Source organism: Seriola dumerili, unplaced genomic scaffold (assembly GCF_002260705.1).
Source record: "Seriola dumerili isolate Sdu_G_001 unplaced genomic scaffold, Sdu_1.0 BDQW01000091.1, whole genome shotgun sequence".
Taxonomy (NCBI): Eukaryota; Metazoa; Chordata; class Actinopteri; order Carangiformes; family Carangidae; genus Seriola; species Seriola dumerili.
Genome location: NW_019174346.1, coordinates 3,308,071 through 3,328,792, shown reverse-complemented (window position 1 = coordinate 3,328,792; position 20,722 = coordinate 3,308,071). Strand labels below are relative to the sequence as shown.

The following is a 20,722-nucleotide window of genomic DNA, read 5'->3' as shown; positions in this document are numbered from 1 at the left end:
CGTTTCCTTCCTCCTGCTTTGTTTCGCTCACTTTCTGTCTCTCTATTTAAACCCAATGCATCACAGGAGAAAGTCTCTTTCCCTCCCAAGAGCCTGAACTTTGTTGCCAAGTCAACACACAGCCTTCCTCAATCTGTTAAAAACATTTTTTTGAAAGATGATAAGGAATATGTGTGTCCCTACAGAGGGCAGGTGTTGGCTGCTGCAGGCCAAGAGACATTCTGCTGATACTGGCTCCTGACAGGGATTCTCTCGTCGACCTGGACTCAGGCTGCTGTGTTTCTACTTTATTAATCTATTTTGTCTTTCCCAGATTCATTTTTTCTCTAGCATGTATTTACTTTTATGTACCTTTTTTGTCCTTTGTGTTATCTTTTTGCTAACCAGAGTACACTGGACTGCATGCAGGTACTGTTAACCTTTAGCCTGCTTTACCTCCTGGGCCAAACTCTGTATCTCTCCTCCAGAAAACCTTCCCTGTCTCCTGTAGATAGAACCACCAAACCCCAGTTCCTTTTATTTAAATCCTCTAAATTGACAGAACATAATCAGGTTTGTGCACCATTTATGTTTTTAGATACTCAAATTGGACTGCAGTAAATAAATGCTTCACGTGGCTATAGAGGCCAATGTGATGCAGATACAGTTTTTTAGGTTACCAAAATATGTATAAATCAGGTCATTCACACTGGGCTTGTTGGCATGTTATTGGGTCTTAAACACTGAAGTATAATTTCTCTTTGCATTAAGCCAACACATGACTGAGTCACTTTGTAAGAGTATTTATTTGAGATTGAAGTGTGATTTCTCACAGTGTTTTAGTACTCACTACCACTTCAGCTCAGTGTAGCCAGATAACAGTTGAGTGCACACTCGGGGGTTTGCGTAGGTGAGAGCTAACAGGAAATGTTGTTCAGACAGTTTCGTGCACAGGCTTTTGTCAGATCAGGCTGCCAGGAAACTCCCACCGCAACCGGAAGTGAAATCAGCCACATATAGAAACTCAGCAGGGCTGAGGCCAACCTCTGTAGTGTTATGGCAAATAACGCTGTTGTCTAGTGACTTTGTTTAAAGTGATTGCAGTGTAAAAGACAACACAGTGTAGCTTCTCACAACCTACCTTACCTTCCAGCTCTGGTTTGTGCTACTGTTTCCCATCTCACCAGAAAACTACCCGCCTTTATTTCCCTCTCATTTTCTTCCCTCTGAGCCCATAATCGCTTGTAACTTGTGTTTGCAGCCTTAACATGTGTTTCAATGACAGTTTATATTGTCTGTCTTGCAGAAACCCAACCTCACATTGTAATACTTTGTTTTATAATACATTCTTTATGCCTTATGTAAAGGCATGGAAAGGGCGGAAATGTATTGACTGTATGTTTGTGTCCGGCCACCAAATTAATCGTGAATGTAAAGTCGGATGTAAAATTTGATGTGACAGACGTGTGTGTTCATTCATTAAAAAAAGGTTTCCATAGTTACCAAGAAAATGTCTGTATAGGGATAAGAGGTTTCTGCATGACACTGACAATTTATAAAGGACGTTACTTTTTCTTCTTCTTACAGGGTTAGATCCCTCCCTTTGTGATTCTATTAAAGGAGAAATTCACCTTAAAACACAGAAGAAATTTAAATTATAGCACTTCATCACACAGTTACCACTGAAATGTATAGCGTGGAAAGGTGGAATTTCCCTCTTATAGTCGTATCACTCTGATGGTTAAAAACTGTGTGTTTTACTGTATATGTGTTCTCCTCATGTGTAGTCAAAAGTGCGAGAGCTGGAGGAGAAATGTCGCAGCCAGAGCGAACAGTTCGGCTTGCTGTCCCAAGAGTTGGAGAAGTTTCGACTGCAGGCCTCAAAGGTGGACCTGGCCGGCTCTAGCATCCTCAACAATCCCAGCCTCTCTGTTCTGACCAATGGGGTGGGCCTGACTACAGAGCGAGGTGAGACACACCGGCATGGACATGTATTCACACACAAAAACACAACTCACACAGCTGAGAGAGAAGCAGGTGATGAGCGCTTTAGGTCACGAGAGACTCCTAACTGAAATTAGATGCAGCTCTGATCAGTCTCTTGTGATAGAAAAGATATTTAACAACCAGGTGAAAGTAATAGATTGCTTTGGTTCATTTCGATATCAGCAGAATGTTAACCAGGGTAATCGAATGAGTTTGTTAAATTGGCAAATACACAGTGTTGTCAACAACCACAGATCTTTGAAGTATCATCATTCACTCGGCTGATGACTCAGAACTAAACAATAAAGTGTCACTTTGAGTCAAACTATCTGCCTTCCTCCATCTTGTTCTAAGATAAACTTCTAGTTAAATCATTATCTAACCATGATTCAGCTTCCATAGTATATATATATACTGTATGTTAGAGTTCTTTGATCCTTTCAGTTCCAAAAGAAATCTTCAAACAATAGCATCAGTCCACTCGTGGATCTTCAAAAGCATCCGAATCCTGTATTAACTGTCCCATCACGGATGCGTCTTTTCAGGTTTTAGTATTTCTCTGTTTTTTTAAAGGGATTTTTTGTATCAGTAAAACAGAATGAGCATAATAGTAGGTGTGTGTCACATCTCAGCTTCTTCTTCTAAGGCTGTGAAGTTAATGCACAGGCATTTTAAATGATGTCAGAGTATCCACTTTAACGCAGCCCCATCCACAGCTGCCATAAAACTAACAGTGCAAATCTAGTCCAAACCTTTCCTACTGTGTGTATCCAACCTCTTTCTCCTACACTGTTCATGTGTTTTAGACTGCACTGGTGGCTCATGGGATATGGTGTCTCTGGGTGAAATAGCCTTCTGGAGTCTCGAGGGAGGTGACACTCTGTCATGCCCCGAGGGTAATGATCCGCTCGGTACGCTCTCCGTCTCTGTTACCCATAATATGTGTTGGGCACCGTCACAAAAGCACGGCATGTTCTGTCATCTCACCCACCGTCACAGTCCAACACTGTAACAGAGTTTGTCTGTAATTCTCACCATCTCATGAGGGTCAGAGAAATGTCTGTGGACCGTGGAACCAGTTAAGCCCCTTAACAGCGCTGGTGTGACACACGTTGCCTCAAGGTAGTGTGACCTCTGACCTCAGACAGATGGAGACGGGATTTTTTCCTCCACTGTTTAATCAGCCAGGTTCAACCTTGAGCCTCCTGCATGTCGACCAGTGACCTCACCCACCTGAATGCTGAAGGATTCAACCAGGTTAACCAGTGAGAGGACTGGAAGTGTCTGTTAAAGTCATGGATTATGTATTATCCTCTTCCTCTCCCTCCCTCCCTCCTGCTAGATGTGGCCGCTGCTCTGCGGATGGGGGCCACCCCCCACGCCGCTGGGCTGTCCAGGGTGGAGCGCTCGCCCGTCACCAAGCACCGAGAGCTGCCCACCATCAGCGTCAGCAAGTCAGGCTCTTCCTCCAGCAAGTCAGAGACCACACACCTCACCCCCAAGTCTGACACCCACCTCAGTCCGCACAAATCAAGCCCAACACATGAGGTACAACCCCAACAATGTATTGTTCATCTGTTGTTTTCACACATTAATTAACATTTGAATGAGGCTGAAAGGCTTTCAGCTGCAGACCCTGAGCGGCTGATGTTGCACATTAATAGAAAGATACCAGTTTGTAACCATGGCTTGAAATGACCTTTTTTAAACTCTAAACCTAAAACTAATATTGCTGCTATATTTGAGAGCTGTCAGAAGCTCGTAATATCTGTCAGACCAAGGTTTCAATGGGTTGGTTAGTGTTAAAGTGCTGGTTGTAGGTTTATGAAAACGCTTAGCCTCTTGATGTTCATCCAGGTTATGTCACTGTGCAGGACCCCTCCTTGCAATATTTCTGCTTTCTTTGTCTCTACATAGACAAGCAGATCGCTCATCAAGATTACCAAGACGGCTATGCACGAGCACATTGATTGTGTGGATTTAATGGATTAAAAAGCCCTCCTTAACCTCTCTGTCATCTCACGCGAGTACAGACTATAGCTAAATACACTACAGCTCCCTCTGCTCATACGCAAGAGACATTATTGATATCTGATGCTTTGATTAAGTATTTTTGCGGTGCCACGTCTCCAAAAAGTCAGTGTGTGGTCTAGCGTGGCAGACAGGTCGGTGGTCTTTCCATCTCGTCACTCGTCTGCCCATAGTTCAATAAAGCTTATATTTAGTGAAATAATCCACTGGCCACTGTGGATTATGAAGGTTATACAGTAGTAGTTGTAAGTGATTATCCTGAAACTAGGTTTTCCCAGGGAGCTATAAATACATTCTCTCCTATTGTATTGTGAGTAGTTGGTACGAATGGAAATCAAACTCCACATCAGGTATCAAAGTGACTCCAGCAGCAACAGTGACTCATGAATATTAATCACCGTATAATAAGAATATTGTATTTTCATGTGAGTAATCATTTATGGCGGCTAATAACTAGCTGTGTATTTACAGTAATACATTTCTGTATTTCTGTCTGCACAGTCAGATATTTCCTCCCACATGTGCTCAAATATAAACTTACAGTCAGACACCATGATTTCCTTTACTGTCATTTCCAAACAGACTTGGCCTTTCAAGATAACAGTTTTCATATGTGTAAAACAGAGTGTACACTCATCTAATTCCAGTTTTAATAGTACTAGTATTCTCTGCTAGAGGTGGGTTTCAGTGTTGAGAAATATGGTATTGGACATTGCCCTTAAGACAATGCCCTCTAGTGTAAGTGGGATAGACAAATATTTAAAAAAAATATATTATATAAAAAATTATCATAAAGTTGAATCGTCACCTCCTTAAAACAGTTAGAGAAACGGTGAACATCATAACTTTCAGGAAGTGAGGAGTTATTGTAGGACTGTTAGCATTAGTTTCAGCTAGGTGTGGCTAATGAACTGGCAACTGGTTTTTAGTTATTAATAGAATGATGCTTGTTTATTCAAGCCATTTCACACAAACAACTCCTCTGCTTCTGCTTTTCATCAAAATAAGATTCCAGGTACATCAACATGTCCCACCAGGAGAATACAACTATTTTCCCCCTTTTATTCCCTTTTGAATGTGTTTTTTCTGACATTAATGAAGGCAGTTTTAGAACGGCCTGCAGGTCCCAGTGATTCACCATCTGTTACTGGTGTTCTCAGGTGGACACTGCCAGTGAAGTAGAGGAGCTCGACATTGACGTGGCCCCGGCACCTTACACGGCGAGCAGAGGAGCCGCGAAGCTTCAGGTTTTCATTGCAAGATATAGGTAAGTATTATACGAAGGCAGAGTCAGCTCACTACCTCAGGTTTGCTAATATGTGACGAAAATAACTTCCTGGTAAATTTACTTTGAACAGTTATAATCCTTATGATGGTCCCAACGACAACCCTGAGGTGGAGCTGCCACTTACTGCTGGAGAATACATCTATGTGTATGGAGACATGGATGATGATGGCTTCTATGAAGGTGAGTCAGGAGGATGATTTATTGTATCTACATGTTCTCGTTCCTGTCTGTACGTGGTATTCAGTATGTCACCGTGGTTCCTTTCAGGTGAGCTGATGGACGGACGGAGAGGGCTGGTCCCCTCTAACTTTGTAGAACGTGTATCGGATGATGACGTCATGAGCACTCACCATCCAGAGACAGGGGACATGTCCCATAACTCCCTGCTAGACAGCAGCCTGCACAGTGCCAGCCACCAGCATCACCTCCACGTAGGCGCCAGCGCCTCAGAAGTGACAGAGGCCTCCGCTGCCTCTGGCCCTGCCTCAGCCCCCTCGGATTCAGCATCGGCCTTGGCTGTCCCAGCCCCCCTCACCAACGGCCTGGACTTGGATTTGGAGGAGGTGGGAGTGGACATTGTGCCTTACCCACGTAAGCTCACCCTCATCAAGCAGCTTGCCAAGAGCATCATCATTGGCTGGGACCCTCCGCTGGTGCCGGCTGGGTGGGGCAATGTGTGGAGCTATAATGTGTACGTGGACCAGGAGCTGCGGTTCAATGTGCCCTTCGGTGCCCAAACCAAAGCAGTGCTGGAGCGGCTGGACATAAACCTCAAGGCCTACCGCGTGTCAGTGCAGAGCCTGACAGAGAAGGGCCTCTCGGACCAGCTGCGCTGCAGCATGCTGGTCGGTCGGGACGTTTGTGTGGCGCCCACGCAGCTGCGCGTGGAGAGGATCACCGCCACCTCTGCCAACCTGACCTGGCTGCCCAGCAATAGTAACTATGTGCACATTGTGTCCTTGAATGAGGAGGAGTGTGAGCTGGTGAAGGCTGGCTGCTACTCGCTGTGCCTCAATAACCTCTTGCCCAGCCTGCAGTACACAGTCAAAGTGGAGGCACGGCCGCACCGCACACCATGGGAGTTACCTGTGGAGCGACGTGAACACAGAAGCACTACAATCACCTTCACCACGCTGATGGCAGGTCAGGATTCAGTATTTTTCTCTGCTGTCAGATCCTGTAAAGGTGTCATTCTAACTGTACACATAGTCTACGGATCATCAATCGATCAGACTATTTTACCTATTCAAAATCAAATCAAGCGTTTAATCTGGATAAAAGTAAGAACATGTTTGGCTCAAATGTTTGATCCAGATCAAGGATTTTCTTTTGGAAATAATAAGTTTGATACTGTAGCTCTGTGAAAATGGCTGATGCCATTAGTTAATTCAGATACACTTTTTTACACTAAACACTTTTTTACCCACAGAGCCGCAGTCTGACGGTACATTGCTGGTATAAGATTTGAGATTCAAACAAGATGTCTGCACCTAAAATAACTGTATACATTAGATACATGTGTTTGTGTTCAGTTTTGCAAAAAATCAATCTTTCTTCTGGAAAACGTGCATTAGCTGCTTTTCAGTGTGCATGTGTGTGTGTGTGTGTGTGTGTGTGTGTGTGTGTGTGTGTGTGTGTGTGTGACATTTTCGATTGTAACCATACGCAGATGTGGCTGTTAGTGAGTGACATTTCAAAAACAGTCCAGCCGGTTGTGACACATAGAGGGGGGTTTGTTGAGGCAGTTAATATCAGGGACTTGTGTGGTAGGCGACCCCTCCCATAGCCCCTCCCGTGGCAGGGTTACCAGCTCTACGTGTCAGCCCCGTGTGTTGTATCTCACACTGCAAATGTAGATGTCTTATATTCAGTAGTGATGATTCTCTTCCTCCTACACAAGGTCATCAGTTTATTCATGAGAGCTGCTGCTGTGAGCTGCTCTGAATCACATTTCCTTCATTAAATAACCAGAGCACATTGGCCCAGAATGCATTGCTTGTAAAAGGGAAAGAAAACAGGCGACTCTTCCTCTGCTACACCAACTGATGAAGTACTGATGACATGAATTAAAGAGAAGTAGAGTTTCCTGATCGTGAAGTATTTTTCTGCCCTGCCCACAGAAAACTGCATCTTTATATAGAATCTCAATTTCATGTAAACAAGGAAGTTTGAATGTGAGGTTTTGGTATTTTGATGAAAACTGTGTCACTGGTGTTTTGTTTTTAGTTTTTAACCCTGATCATCACTTGACGTCAGTTTGTGGTACCATCTTCTGTTCCTCCCACTCAACAGTATTTTTATTTTTCATGAACCAACTTTAGGCCTGTAAGATGTATATTTCTGATCAGTGTCATATTAGATGTAAGTTGTATTTCTCTAAATGATCATTCAAATTTGCTTAAGTTTCATGCCCACACTCTGGGAACCCAGGTATATGGTCTCTAAGTTTCTTACTGTCCCTGTAGAGTTTTAGACGGCAACTTTCTTGGTAAACCATGTTCCCTTTGTGATCATTATTTCTTATCCCAAGCAATGTATTTTCAATATGAGCATTTCATTTGATCGTGTAAATATCTATAATCATGTTTCTCCATCTTCTGCTTGCCACTGGCTGTGGTGTGATGCTTCTCCTCCCTGCAGGTCCCCCTGATGCTCCTCTGGATGTGCAGCTGGAGCACGGCCCCTCTCCGGGGATCGCCCTCATCAGCTGGCTGCCGGTCACTATAGATGCTGCCGGGACCTCCAATGGAGTGCGTGTCACTGGATACACGATATACGCTGATAAGAAAAAGGTAAGACCTTCCAAAGCCTTTTGTTTAAAATCACTTTCAGCCAATCGCTGCGCTGCTGTTGGTATTCAGGACGTATCTGTGACTTTTTTTAAGCTGGTGCTCAGTTTTATAACGTCACCGTGACATGTACCTGTCGCTCTCCTGTCCAAGGTGCTGGAGGTGTCTTCCCCAACAGCCGGCAGCGCTCTGCTGGGCCCCTCTCAGATCCAGTCCCTGCAGGCAGCTCAGGAGCTCACTGTCCGCACCATGTCCGCCCATGGGGAGTCCTGTGACTCTTTGCCAGTCAATGTGCCCTCCAAGCTGGGTGCCATCATGGCAGGCCCAGCTATCACCGCCCCAGTTGTGCCACCCCCCCTACCCTGCAGCCCAATAGGTCCCAGTAACATGCCCTCACCGCCGTCCTACATAAACTCTGCTGCCAAAGTCTCCATGCTGCCCAGCACTTTGCCACCAGACACACACAACACTGGCCTCACAGTGGAGGCTGCTGCCAACCCTCCTCATGCTCTCCACTCAGAAGGTCTTCTCTCATCTGCCTCATATGTGAAGGCCTGGGCCAACCCCTCATCTGCTGCTGCCTTGGCTGTGTGTGAGGCCACATTACCAGGTGCCCCCACCATCACTCCAATGGTAATCATCCTCCTATATATGAGACGCAACGTTTTTATTTCTCTGGAGTGACAAACGTAATTAAACAGCACTACACTGACTCTCTCTCATCCTCAGGTTGATGTGACCTCCCCCACCGCTTCAGCACCCCAACCATCTCCAGTAGCAGCACCTGCACCGGCACCGGCAGCAGCAGCAGCAGCAGCAGCAGTGTCGGAGCCCCACAGAGACACCGACAGCCCTGGAACGATACGTCCTTTCCCATCCATCACAGACTTCATCGAGGACCCCAGTGCCAAGCTCGGGACCCCTGAGCGCATCCCTACCCCGCCCAAAGCCCCGATCACAGACCTCCTTAACCCTCAGGAAACTAACCTCCACCGACCCCCCAGCACCTCCCCGCTGGAGTCAGAGGTAGAGGAGGAGCGAGAGAATACCCGCCTGGTGTCCATCGAAGAGTTCTTGAGACAGGACCAGGAGCCGGCGTACTGCGGGAGGCAGCAGGTCAGCCTGACGCTCACCTGCTCTTTGAAACAGTCGACTCTTCACCACAAAAATAAACGGAGTATGTTCTGTAGCTATAGCTGAGTCTGATCACGACTGAGAGCTGGTCTGACGGGGGTGGGGGGGTGGCGTGGGGGGGGGGTGGTTAAGCTTCGTATTATATAACAAATAGATGTAGTCCACATATAAAGTGGCTGACGTCCTCTGGAGCCTTGAATAGTCTCGGTTATGTTGAGCTATTTGAGCAGCTATTGACCTGAATGTCATAATGTCCATCAGCTGTCAGATATAAAGGCAGAGAGCATTAAAGCACTGCTCCACTGATTTAGCAAGTTATCAGATTTTGAACAGCCTCAAAAGGCCTCATACAACTTACTACAGCAACTCAAATCGATGGAGCTCCCCTTTAAGTTATACTTTTTTAGATGGTAAGTATTTTTTGCTTGTAAAGCAACCTGTCACATTTTTTCTAATAAATTAATAGAGATGCTTTGGAAGTTTTTAGCATGTGCAGCTTGATATTCTGCTCATATTTTCCAGAAGTCTAAAGCATGGAAAGTAAATACGTTTGATTCATATTTCTGTCAAAGGAGCTGTTTCTCAAAAGCTAAATCACGTATCTCTAATCATTTCTGTATTTGTATTTTTTATTTTCAGGTGTACATTTGAATCTACATCATGTCACTATCGAACCTACAGATTTATTGTTTTAGTCAGACAATGGCAATAATAAGTAAGAATTTAAAAAAGATAAATTCACACCGGATGGTTTGATTCACGGTGTTTGCTGACGTTTTCACAGAGTTATGGCAGAGGGCTTGTGGAGCCTCCCAGTGACTACCATGCAGACAACAGCCGATCAGACCTGTCTGACATCCTGGAGGAGGAGGAGGAGGACCTCTACTCCGACCACCTCGGAGAAGTCCAGGCCAGGGGATACAGAGTTGGAGCTAACAGGGTAAAGGAAGGAGTTGCTCTGTATGTTGTGCTTTTTGAATGAAATGTGCTTCTTTCAGTTGCATACTTCAGTTTCCACTTCGTGGCCTTTTATATTTTCCTGAGGGTGTTTGATTGTTTTTCTTTTTTCTTTTTCTTTCTTTTCTCTTTCCTTTGCCTGGCCGGGTTCTCGTCACTTTTGTCTGCGCTTCCCTTATTTTTACTGAACAATGTGATTTTCCATCCCACCCTCACCAACCCACTCTTGCTTGCTTTGACCTGTGGCCCTTGTAGTCATGCAAGATGGAGCCTCCAGACAGTGATGAGGAGGTTCTTGAGCGGATCCTTAAGTTGCCCCCTCAGGTCTACCACAGCAAGCAGCTGTTCAGCATCCCCGAGGTGACGGAGGAGGAAGACAGCAGTCAAGAAGAGCCTTTAAGCCACCGCAGGCCCAGGCATAGCCACCTTCACCCCAGAGACTCAGAGCGCCTCCATCATGTCCCCCAGCATCACCAACATCACTCCAACCCCAACCCACACCCACACGTTCCCCAGCACCATCACCACTTCAACAGGGATCCCAGATCCCTAACCAAAGAGCCTTTACCCAGACACGGACCCTTGCAGGTCAAGCCTAAGACGCAGCACAGGGTGCACTACGCAGACACAGTGGACACCATCAGTTATCCTGAAGAAGACATGAGTTTATATGAGGGTCCCAGCAGCAGGCGGGTCTCAGCCCGCTGTCCTCCCCAGCCGACCCCCAACAGAGGAGACAGAGTACTGCTCAGAGGGCTAGGGGACCGCCTTAGGAGGGAGGCCATGCTGAGGAGTCAGATGGCTGTCGCCGCGGCAGCCAGCCTCAGCCATGGCCCTACCCCGCCAAGACCCTACCCGGTCAGCAAAACAGTACGGACTCTGAGGGCACCTGTTGGTCGTGGGGTGGAGATCGACGTGGAGTACGGCACAGATGATAACGAGGAGCCCGCGGAGTACAGTCCTGGGGAGGTGGTGGTGGAGCAGATGAGCTCTGAGTGGTGGGTGGAGGGGGCTCAGACGGAGCACTGCAGGCCTCCTCACCGCCGAGGCCTAAAGGTCGATCCAGTGGTAAACGTCGCTGCAGGCCAGCCGCAATGGGTGTGTTGTCCCAGCCCGCTCCTCTCCCCTGTAGCAGTGTGGATCTAACCTTTAGCGGAGGTCACCTCACTCCACCGCTCAGTAGACAGCAACTTACTTCTCCATCATTATCCCTGCAGCGTACAGAGGGAGCAAACAACCGACAGTTTATATCGAGTTTTGGCATGTGGCTGCCAGACATTTAAACCAGGTCCTCATTCACTATCTGGCTTCAGACTTCTAATCTTTATAATTCAGCTACAGCTGAAACATATAACTGAATCTGTTCTCCCTCTGTGTGACTGCACTCACTCCCGTCTGTGTCACGTCCTCCTGCACCTCAGAAACCACTCAGCTCTTGTCTTAACTATCCTGCATTAGCCGACAGTGTATGTGCTTTCACGTGTGTCTGCTAAGACTACCACAGCGCAAAGAAGGAACATGCTTATGTTGAAACGGCAGAATGTGTGAAACCCTGGGTTTTTGTATTTGATGAGGTTTCAGTCTCTATTGCAATAAGTAAGCCCTTAGTGGATTATCAATACACGCAGCGTAGATTGTGAAGTATTGTGTGTAGTATGTAAAAATGAACAGCTACAGCTGCTGTTCATTTTTTCTGAATCCCTGAGGTGTCCTCTCCTCCCCAGCAGTAATTGCATTTCTTTGTTGGACATTTTTCTTATTGTCCTGTTTGTTTTTCTGTCCGTTGAGCAGGAGCCCGGCCAAATCCCTCCTGCTGAGGCAGGTCCATCGTGGGGAGGCCAGGCTGAGCTCTCTTCTAAACCAGTGTGCTTGCAGGCCAGGCAACTCAAAGGTCAGAGACTTTTTCCTCTTTTGTCTTCCTGTTTCCTCCGTCTCATGTTTGTTTCCCTCCCTTAAGTCAATTATACAGTGGAAATGTAAGAGGCGATGCTGACACACCTGTGCTTTCTGTTGGCAAGCCTCCCCCTCTCTCACATGATGGCAGTCAGATTAGCACCTTGTGTAGGGAGAGGGGGGGGGGGGGGGGGGGAGGGGGGGGGGGGGGGGGGGGGGGGGGGGGTCAGAGAGGAGGAGGCGCTGTAGCTGCAGTGGAGAAGTGGGAGAGAGCCTGCTAAGCTGAGAACCGGCTTAACCCAAAGTGGCTTGTCATGACAGGAGGAAGTGACAGACATTAAAATAGTAACCTCAATTAGCAAGCAAAGAAAGAGACGCACAAGCCCCTCTCTTTCTCTTCCTCCCCCCACATCTCACCCTCTCTCACCTCTTCTCTGCTCATGTCTTGACTACACACTCACTTAATAAACCTTTCTGGCATGTACAGTTGACTACACACACAAATGCATAAGTGTACACGTGCGCACGAATAGAGGAAGAGAGCAGGGAGAAGTGCTATCATATCTACTAGAGAATCATTGAGGATGTGAAAGTGTGCAAGTTGCCTGCCCGTGACTCTTGCCACAGATGGGCTGATTCTCCATAATGAGATAGAGAATGCGTCTCTTCAGCGCAGCTTAAAGTCTCACTACAGCTCTTCAAATTTGTCTCGCTGTCAAACAGGCTACAGTTGTAATGTCTTTAATCACACTGGTGTCATGCCTCGTGTATGCTCTCCTGCTGCGAGCCAAATGTGAAGGTTGCTTTGCCTTATCTGTGACACGGACTGTCTCAAAATCACCTCTGATCATATTAGTATTCTTTTTTATGTTAGATTAGAGAGTGGGTCACTCTGTTTCCCATGTTGCTCGGTTGCTGCAGATCATGAACGAGTGCACGTTTGTCGAACGGCTCACACAGCTTAGGATCAGTGGTTTAGCTTGATTACCTCTTTTAAGGACATGCCTGTGCTGGGCAAATACTGTTCGTAGCAGCGCTACAGTTGGTGGGCGGTGGGGGGAGGGGCAAGCGGGTTCACTTTTTGCAGAACTAATTGCATGCATAGCTTCTTTGCAAAGATCTGTTACATTGAAAGTAATACTGAACTGCGTTGAAACCATATTTAAAAAAAAGTTTACAAAGCACACAACATAAAAGCACAAGAATAACCAGCAAGTACAGGAAATAATTTACATGACAACAAAAGATTATGTAGAATAATGAATGAATCAGCTGCAACAACCAGTTATTTTCATTACCAACTGCAGATTATGTTCTTGATTATTCAATTGTTTTGTCCATAAAATGTCAAGATAGTTCTATTTTGTTCAAAATGCAATATGATATCAATATAAATTATATTAATATAAATATATATCAATATAATATCAAAATGAAAGTTTACTATTGTACAACAAAGACATGCGTCAAATCATCACATCTGAGAAACTACAACTTTTCTTAAAGAAATTGACTAAAATGATTGTTTATCAAAATAGTTGCTGATTTATTTTCTGCTGATTAATTAATTAAATCAGATTAATTCAGTATTTCTCTAAAGAATCAAGTTCAACTTTTAAGAAGTAAGTGGTTGAGTGTGGAGGTCAAGTGTTCTCAACATAACACTTCACTCATCAAAAGAAACGTGTGTGAACACTCAGCTGAACGCTGTAGGCATCTTTTAATTATCTCTGTGTGTGTGTGTGTGTGTGTGTGTGTGTGTGTGTGTGTGTGTGTGTGTGTGTGTGTGTGTGTGTGTGTGTGTGTGTGTGCGTGCGTGCGCAGGTGGTGTTGATTCACCAAAGATGAAAGGAGACAGTGACATACGCATCTTTGTGGCCCTCTTCCCTTATGATCCCATCACCATGTCGCCCAATCCTGACGCTGCTGAGGAGGAGCTGCCCTTCACTGAAGGACAGATCATCAAAGTATGTCCTTCACTGCTCAGACACACTGACAGGCATGCAGGTTTTCCATTCATAGCACCTTGATAAGCTCACATTAACAGGAAGACCACGGCCTGCCAAAGGTTAAATATGCGTCCTGCAGAGAGACATTAAATGAATGTAATGGTCACCGTGGAGCTTTTCTGTACCTTTTACCAATGTTTGAAGCCCGCGAGGCTTTCATTCAGTAGTTCCACAGAGCCGGCAATGTGTTACTCTCCTCTCCTCAGGTTTACGGAGATAAAGACGCAGACGGGTTTTACCAGGGGGAGTCGGGTGGTCGTCTGGGCTACGTGCCATGTAACATGGTGTCTGAGATTCAGGTGGAGGATGAGGAGACCCGGCAGCAGCTGCTGCAGCAGGGCTTCTTGTCCACAGCGGCCTCCATGGAGAAGATAGGTATGTGTCAGTTATACTGTCTACTTACGTTGTTTGCTGTTATATATTAAACGTGTTACACTTGAAAATGAGTGTATTTGGATGTTCTTTACCACGCTGTAGGTGCAAATTTTAATGTCTTATTCATAATATCACCGCTGTTCATGTTTAAGTGGTAAGTGAAAATAGCAGCACGAGTGTAGCAGGATCCACTGCTGTGAATTATGGACCTAAATGTCAGACACGTTGATATATTTTTTGCCTGCAGTCCATTGGAGGAAATCCTTCAAAGAAAATTGAAAGCTTCTTTCCGGAAAAGAGGAGGTGAAGTAAAAACCCCCTCTTGTCTGTGACCAATTGGCCCAGCAGGGGGCTGAAAGACTGGTCTCAGATCAGACTTGATTTCAGTTTAACTAATTAAAATGGATCCAAAACTGTGGCATTGTTTTGTATGTTTTTATGGTTTCCTGTTGACTGTTTTGCTATTAAGAAAATCAAAACCATCTCCGTATTCTCAGTCACTGACTGTGTTTTCATGCAGGTGTCTAAAGAATAAACTTAAGTCAAAGTGTTTGCCTGTGGTGCGTGGTAGCGAGCCACCCAGTAAAATCCAGCAGACACTTTGCTTCTGTTTCCCGCTCTCTACCCAGAGCGGTGTTTGCAGATGGTTTAACCTTTTCACTTCCACTTGTTCTCACTGCCGTGTCTGCTGCTCGCCGGTTGTCATTTTTAAATTGCTCTTCACTTGGCTTTTCATTGTCTACTTTGTCTGGTCTGCTTCTCTCAAAAGTTACACCTCTGTGTTTCTTTTTGGTTTCATTTTATTTTATTTATTTTTTTGGTTTTCCTTTCTAAAATTCCATAAAGGCACTCGCACACACGCACAGCTTCCACGTCGCCCTGTTCCACCGCCGAAACCGAGACGATCCAAGAAAGGTGTGTCTCGCTGCAGATTGCGGCTTCCCACCTCCCTCCTTTCTTCTCCTCTCTGGTTTTCTGGTTTGCTTCTCTTTCTGTCTCTTTCACTTTAGCTTTTGCTCTTTCAGTTGCTGCTTTTCACTCAGCGAAGGGTGGGGGATTTTTAGGTCAGCTGCTGTAGTCATGAAATTAGCTTCTCAGCAGTATGGTCAATCATTACCAGTAGAATAGGCCTCCCTCTACAGTAGCTTCATACTCTGTCAGAAAAGCTTAGTGTTACTCTTACTGTCACAGTGTAGATAGGTGTTTCAGAGTAACTTCATCTTTCCACAGGTTAACTTGTTATGATTTCATTTTTGTCAGTAACACAACGGCTTCACAACTGTTAAACACGAGTACTGAGCCACTCTGTTTCAGCTTCCATTGGATCTTCATGTAATACACCGCAGACGCAGCAGCAGAATGTGGCAGCGTCTCTTATTAAATGATAATCTCACAGAAAGTCATTTTGCCAGTCTTCTGCTCCTCTGTCCTAAATGCATTACATGATCCCCTAAACCTGAGAGTCACTTATTGAAGCATCTGTCTCCTCTGATCTCCATCTGTGACTTTACGTACTCCAGTGTGATGCCTGACACGAACTGTGTCTTCAGACTTTTTGAGCTCTAATTTGTGCATGCGATCGTTCTGCGTTGTGCTCACGCTCTTGTCCCTCGCCTCGTCTCTTCCAGTGGAGTCTGCAGCACTCTGGGAGGAGAGCGTAGACTCCTCCGGCCAAGGTTTGTGGTTAACCCTTTGAACCTTCTGCCTCTCTGTTTGCTCCTGCATGATCAATGTCCACCGGAGGCCAGCATGTGTTTACTTGATATTTTATGTATGAAAGTGCCATTTTGTGAAATCTGTTGTTTTTTTTTTTAAATGGTTAGAACCATGAGGACTGTAACATCAGGACTCACCTTCATCCACCCTCAGTAGGGACTGTTTGATTGGTTCGGGGTACACTGAAGAGTTTGGACCTTTTTAATGATCCTCAGCAAAGGAAAGAATATTAAAAATGCACCTTCATCAGGATGGAAATGATTAAGATAAAGGAACATGGTTAGAATGGTTGTTCTGAGAGAAGCATCAATTCAAGTACCAATGTCTTATGGTCTTAAACTCTTGGTTAACCCCCAGCTCTAAATGTCAAGCGGTCCCTTCTTCTAACTCCTCTTTTCATTTCACAGTTCAAGTGGCATCATTTAATCATCAAATATTTTCATGTCTTCATTTTCACTAATGTGAGGGAAATAAAAAAGCCTATCTCTCTCTGCTAACCTCCTGTTTCTTTATTTTGACGTGTTTGACTGCAGTGCTGTGACTCTTCCTCAGCTTAGCATGACGCTGAGTGAGTCGGACATGCAGACACAATGAGCCGCATGCTGATGAGCTGGCTGGGACTGCAGAGACGTCTCACGCCTCTAATTATCAAGATGTCGGGCTGAATTGTTTCTTATTGTTCTTCTCTGTTTGACTGACAGATCCCAGCCAGGCAGCTGCTGCTGCAGCGACTGCGGCTGCTGCGGCGGCCGCTGCGGCTGCGGCACCTGCAGGTAACCCCGCCCCAGGAGCTCGCAGGATGGTCGCCATCTTTGATTATGACCCACGAGAGAGCTCCCCCAACACTGACATAGAGGTCAGAAGCCAAGTGTTTTATTCAAGAGAAGGCGCTGAATGTGTAGCAGCAGTTGTTTCATTATCTGTCCTGTTTGTTGTGGCTGTGTTCAGGCTGAGCTGACCTTCAGTGCAGGAGACATCATACATGTGTTTGGTGACATGGACGAAGATGGCTTCTTCTACGTAAGTGTCCACACGCCTCAGGAATCTTTTTTTAGTCGTTGTAAATCTGTTGCTCTTCACTTCCTAAAAATCCACTTACTCTTGTGTTTATTCTGAAATCATTTGCCGCTGAAAAATGTAAAACATAAATTCCGTTGTAAGAGCAGAAAACAATTCAACACAAGATGAGATCAAACTTTACTGTGTCCTCCATCACAGCAACACAACAGACTAAGGTGAAAACAGACATAGAATCAGTAAATTAGAGTGATGGCATTAAAATGATATACAATATCTACATTATCTAAACAAACTGTAAATCTAGCAGTGCCACTCTGTGGTGTGTGCACTATTTATAATATAAGTATAGGTATGTAGGTATTAGTATGAAGAACATATGCAATATGCATGATAATATATAATATAATATATTAAGAAGCAGCATGAAATACACACACTGTACTGTAATAATACAATATATGAAATATATATATAGATATGTGATAGAATATAATGTAAATACAAAATTATAATTATAAAGTTGTCATACCGTTTTATTATGTAGTTGATTGATTGATTGAAACACACCATTAAAAACTTACATGTGCAACATACAATAGTGCAAATGAGCAGGCAGTAGCAGATAGGTTAAATAAATAAATAAATACCAGAGAGCAAATCTAATAAAATAACAAGATGAGTAACAAGCGTTCCCTGGTGCATCATGTTGTGTTCAATGTCTGTAGGGAATAAAAGACTTCTTATATGTGCTCCGGCTGGCCCTTGGGGCCCTGAATCGACGTCCAGACGGAAGCAGTTCAAACAACCCTAACCCTAACCCAAATACAGTTTATAGATAATTCAGACGATGTCTTCAGTTGAGTTACAGCCTTGTGTTTGTATCTGATGTATGTGTCGTATCTTCCAGGGAGACTTGAATGGACACAGAGGCTTAGTGCCCTCCAACTTCCTGCAGGCGTTACCAGAGGAAGCTCCAGCAGAACTTGTCTCCGCTCCGCCTCCACCAGAACCCAAGAAGGAATCACAGGTAGCTCTGCGTTTCCGTCTGTGTAGCAGGCAACATTATGCGTCATGTTCACAAATCGTTGACATCAAAAAGTTTCTTCTTTTCTGACTTATTTATTTTTCATTACTTGTATTTCCAGTCTGCATCCTGTCGTTTTTGTTCTGTTTCTTTAATTCTGTCCTGTCACATTTCTTCTGCCCCACTGTCTCCTGCATGGCCCTGTGCAGAAGCAGAAACGAACTGTACACTTTGAGACTTGATCGTAAGTGTTTTCAGACAGAGCTGTAGCCGCTCAGTGATCAACACTAGTGTCCCCTGTTCATGTCCACTTCCTGTAACTGTAGCTCTACACTGCTCCTCTGTGTAGGATCATACACCCGCCTCTGGATTTAGTTTATTGAGACACAGGTGAAAAAGTTGAGAGAGCCTCCTCCTCTGTGTGTGTGTCGTAGTGTTTCCCTTTTGTAATATCATTTAAGACATAACCAATCTTTAGTTGTTGTTTAATAAAAAACACTTATATTTCTCCTGAAGGATCCTGGGACGTCGTCTACAGAGCCACAACATCCCCAACGCTCAGCAACAGAAGAATCTTTGCACGCCCGAACAGAACCTCCTCTCCCTGACCCAACAGAGCACACACACCTAGCACCCAAACTGGCACCCACTGCAAGCCCCGCATCAGCCCTGGACCCTGCTCCGGGTCCAGCTGTTTCTCCAGCTGCAGTGGAGGCCTGCGGCTCCCCTCCAGCCCCCCTCCCAGCAGACAGCCCCACAAAGACAGACTGCTCTGCACAAGGCAAGAAGAAGAAAGGCTTTTTCTCCAAAGGCAAGAAGCTGTTCAAAAAGCTGGGATCCAGCAAGAAAGAGTGAGAGTCGGGACTTCTGCCTCAGGATCCTGGCGTCACATTGAAAGCACTTTTTCTATCACTGTTAGTCTCAGTTGGTAGTTGGTGCAGTTAGTGTTTATGAGATCTAATACCTGATGAGTTAACTGTTAGTAATTATACATTTGCCTTAGAGCACTGCTAGACCAGCTGTTAAATATAGTACTCTCAAATATCAACATTCAGCTTACGGCATGTAGAGGTGCATGTTGACATGTGCAAACTCACACATATACTCTCTGAATACTTCCTGATTATCTAAGATTTCCCACTCATTAGAGGCTTCAGTGCTTGATCAGATTTATGTAGAACAGTCTGGTACAAAATGATGCTGAACAGCAGCTCCAGACTTCAGCCCAACTCAGACACAGCTAATTAAGTATTAGCTTTAATGCTCATGTACTGGTGCCACTTTATTTATCTGAAGCAAACGAATAGAAGCTGCAGTCTATCTCTTCTGTGTCACTATAAAAAAAAATGCACTATCCATCCTGAATGGATGAATTTTAAATATGTCTGCGAGTCCCTTATATGTGTTTATTGTCTTTAAGAGTATTTATACAGTACTTTGTACAGAACATGTTATTTATTTGTATCAGACTCTTGCCCTCGTCACCACCACATTGCATGATGGGACATCAGGGTCATACGAAGCTGTCGGAGACAGTGATGATCCACTTTGATATGTGTAGTTTAGATTTCATTTGGGGTCATGACTGTTAGTTGAAGTGGAACATAGTGTTAAATGTAAAGAATGTGGAGGTGTGTGTGTGTGTGTGTGTGTGCGCGTGTGTGCGTGCGTGTGTGTGTGCGTGTGTGTGTGCGTGCGTGCGTGTGTGTGTGCGTGCGTGCGTGTGTGTGTGCGTGCGTGCGTGCGTGCGTGTGTGTGTGGATGAGGCTGCCCTGTCCACTGGTGAGACTGAAAACAGACGATGCCTTTCTCAGACAACTCTCGGTGTTTGTGACCTCAGTCACAGCTGGCCTAAATGTTGCATACTATATATTTTGTGTGTGCGCGCGTGTGCTTGTGTGTGTGTGTGTGTGAGTGAGAGAGACAGAGAGAGACCTGTAGTGTTTGTAATATGATGTAGTATCAGGTGATAGGGAGGCTGCTCTGTTAGCTTAAAGGGCTACGAACGATTAATCAGTTAATCTTTTCAGTCAATAAAACACAGTGACAAATGTTTGACAGATTTGCTTAAACAATTAACATATAATAATAATATCTAAAGAGTTGTGCATTAATTCTCTCCTGACTGACTAATCCGGGGCTTTTCAAAGTCGGACACTGTGGTTTGCCATAGACAACTGCCCCACTAACAGCCCCACCCTGCCCTGAAGATGAAAACAGTTTTTAATCTGTTTGTTCACAGGACAAATATCTGTGGACGACTGGGCAGAGGAGAGAGTGGATGAGACTGAGCCTTAATACTGTCAAATCAATAATGAAAAAATATATCGGCATGTCAGCAAATAAAGCAACATGAAAAAAAGTTCATATTAATAGATTTAGTGACTCTTGTTTCTAGTCTTTGTCTTACTTCTGTTTGGGGTTAACCATGCTGTAAGTTTTACAGATGTTATAATTGGATGGGAGAGAGACAAAAAAAAACCGCCCCCATCACTCACCCACATGTTGCCATGAAGTCTGT

The 20,722-nt window shown here is 44.9% G+C and overlaps 1 protein-coding gene across 1 annotated transcript in view; it reads left to right on the top strand.

The window, feature by feature from the left end:
• Positions 1-19,525, top strand: part of tspoap1 (TSPO associated protein 1) — a 64,623-nt gene extending 45,098 nt beyond the window's left edge. Inside the window, exons 14-33 of the mRNA XM_022746096.1 lie at positions 388-408; positions 1,767-1,947; positions 3,308-3,513; positions 5,157-5,263; positions 5,355-5,464; positions 5,552-6,427; positions 7,925-8,076; positions 8,227-8,706; positions 8,803-9,189; positions 9,992-10,147; positions 10,420-11,232; positions 11,956-12,055; positions 13,882-14,024; positions 14,273-14,441; positions 15,288-15,356; positions 16,070-16,117; positions 16,859-17,013; positions 17,106-17,177; positions 18,085-18,204; positions 18,718-19,525. Coding sequence (XP_022601817.1) covers positions 388-408; positions 1,767-1,947; positions 3,308-3,513; positions 5,157-5,263; positions 5,355-5,464; positions 5,552-6,427; positions 7,925-8,076; positions 8,227-8,706; positions 8,803-9,189; positions 9,992-10,147; positions 10,420-11,232; positions 11,956-12,055; positions 13,882-14,024; positions 14,273-14,441; positions 15,288-15,356; positions 16,070-16,117; positions 16,859-17,013; positions 17,106-17,177; positions 18,085-18,204; positions 18,718-19,056 — 4,704 coding nt within the window. The 3' untranslated portion in view covers positions 19,057-19,525. The remainder of the gene's footprint in view (positions 1-387; positions 409-1,766; positions 1,948-3,307; positions 3,514-5,156; positions 5,264-5,354; positions 5,465-5,551; positions 6,428-7,924; positions 8,077-8,226; positions 8,707-8,802; positions 9,190-9,991; positions 10,148-10,419; positions 11,233-11,955; positions 12,056-13,881; positions 14,025-14,272; positions 14,442-15,287; positions 15,357-16,069; positions 16,118-16,858; positions 17,014-17,105; positions 17,178-18,084; positions 18,205-18,717) is intronic.
• Positions 19,526-20,722: the final 1,197 nt, after the last annotated feature.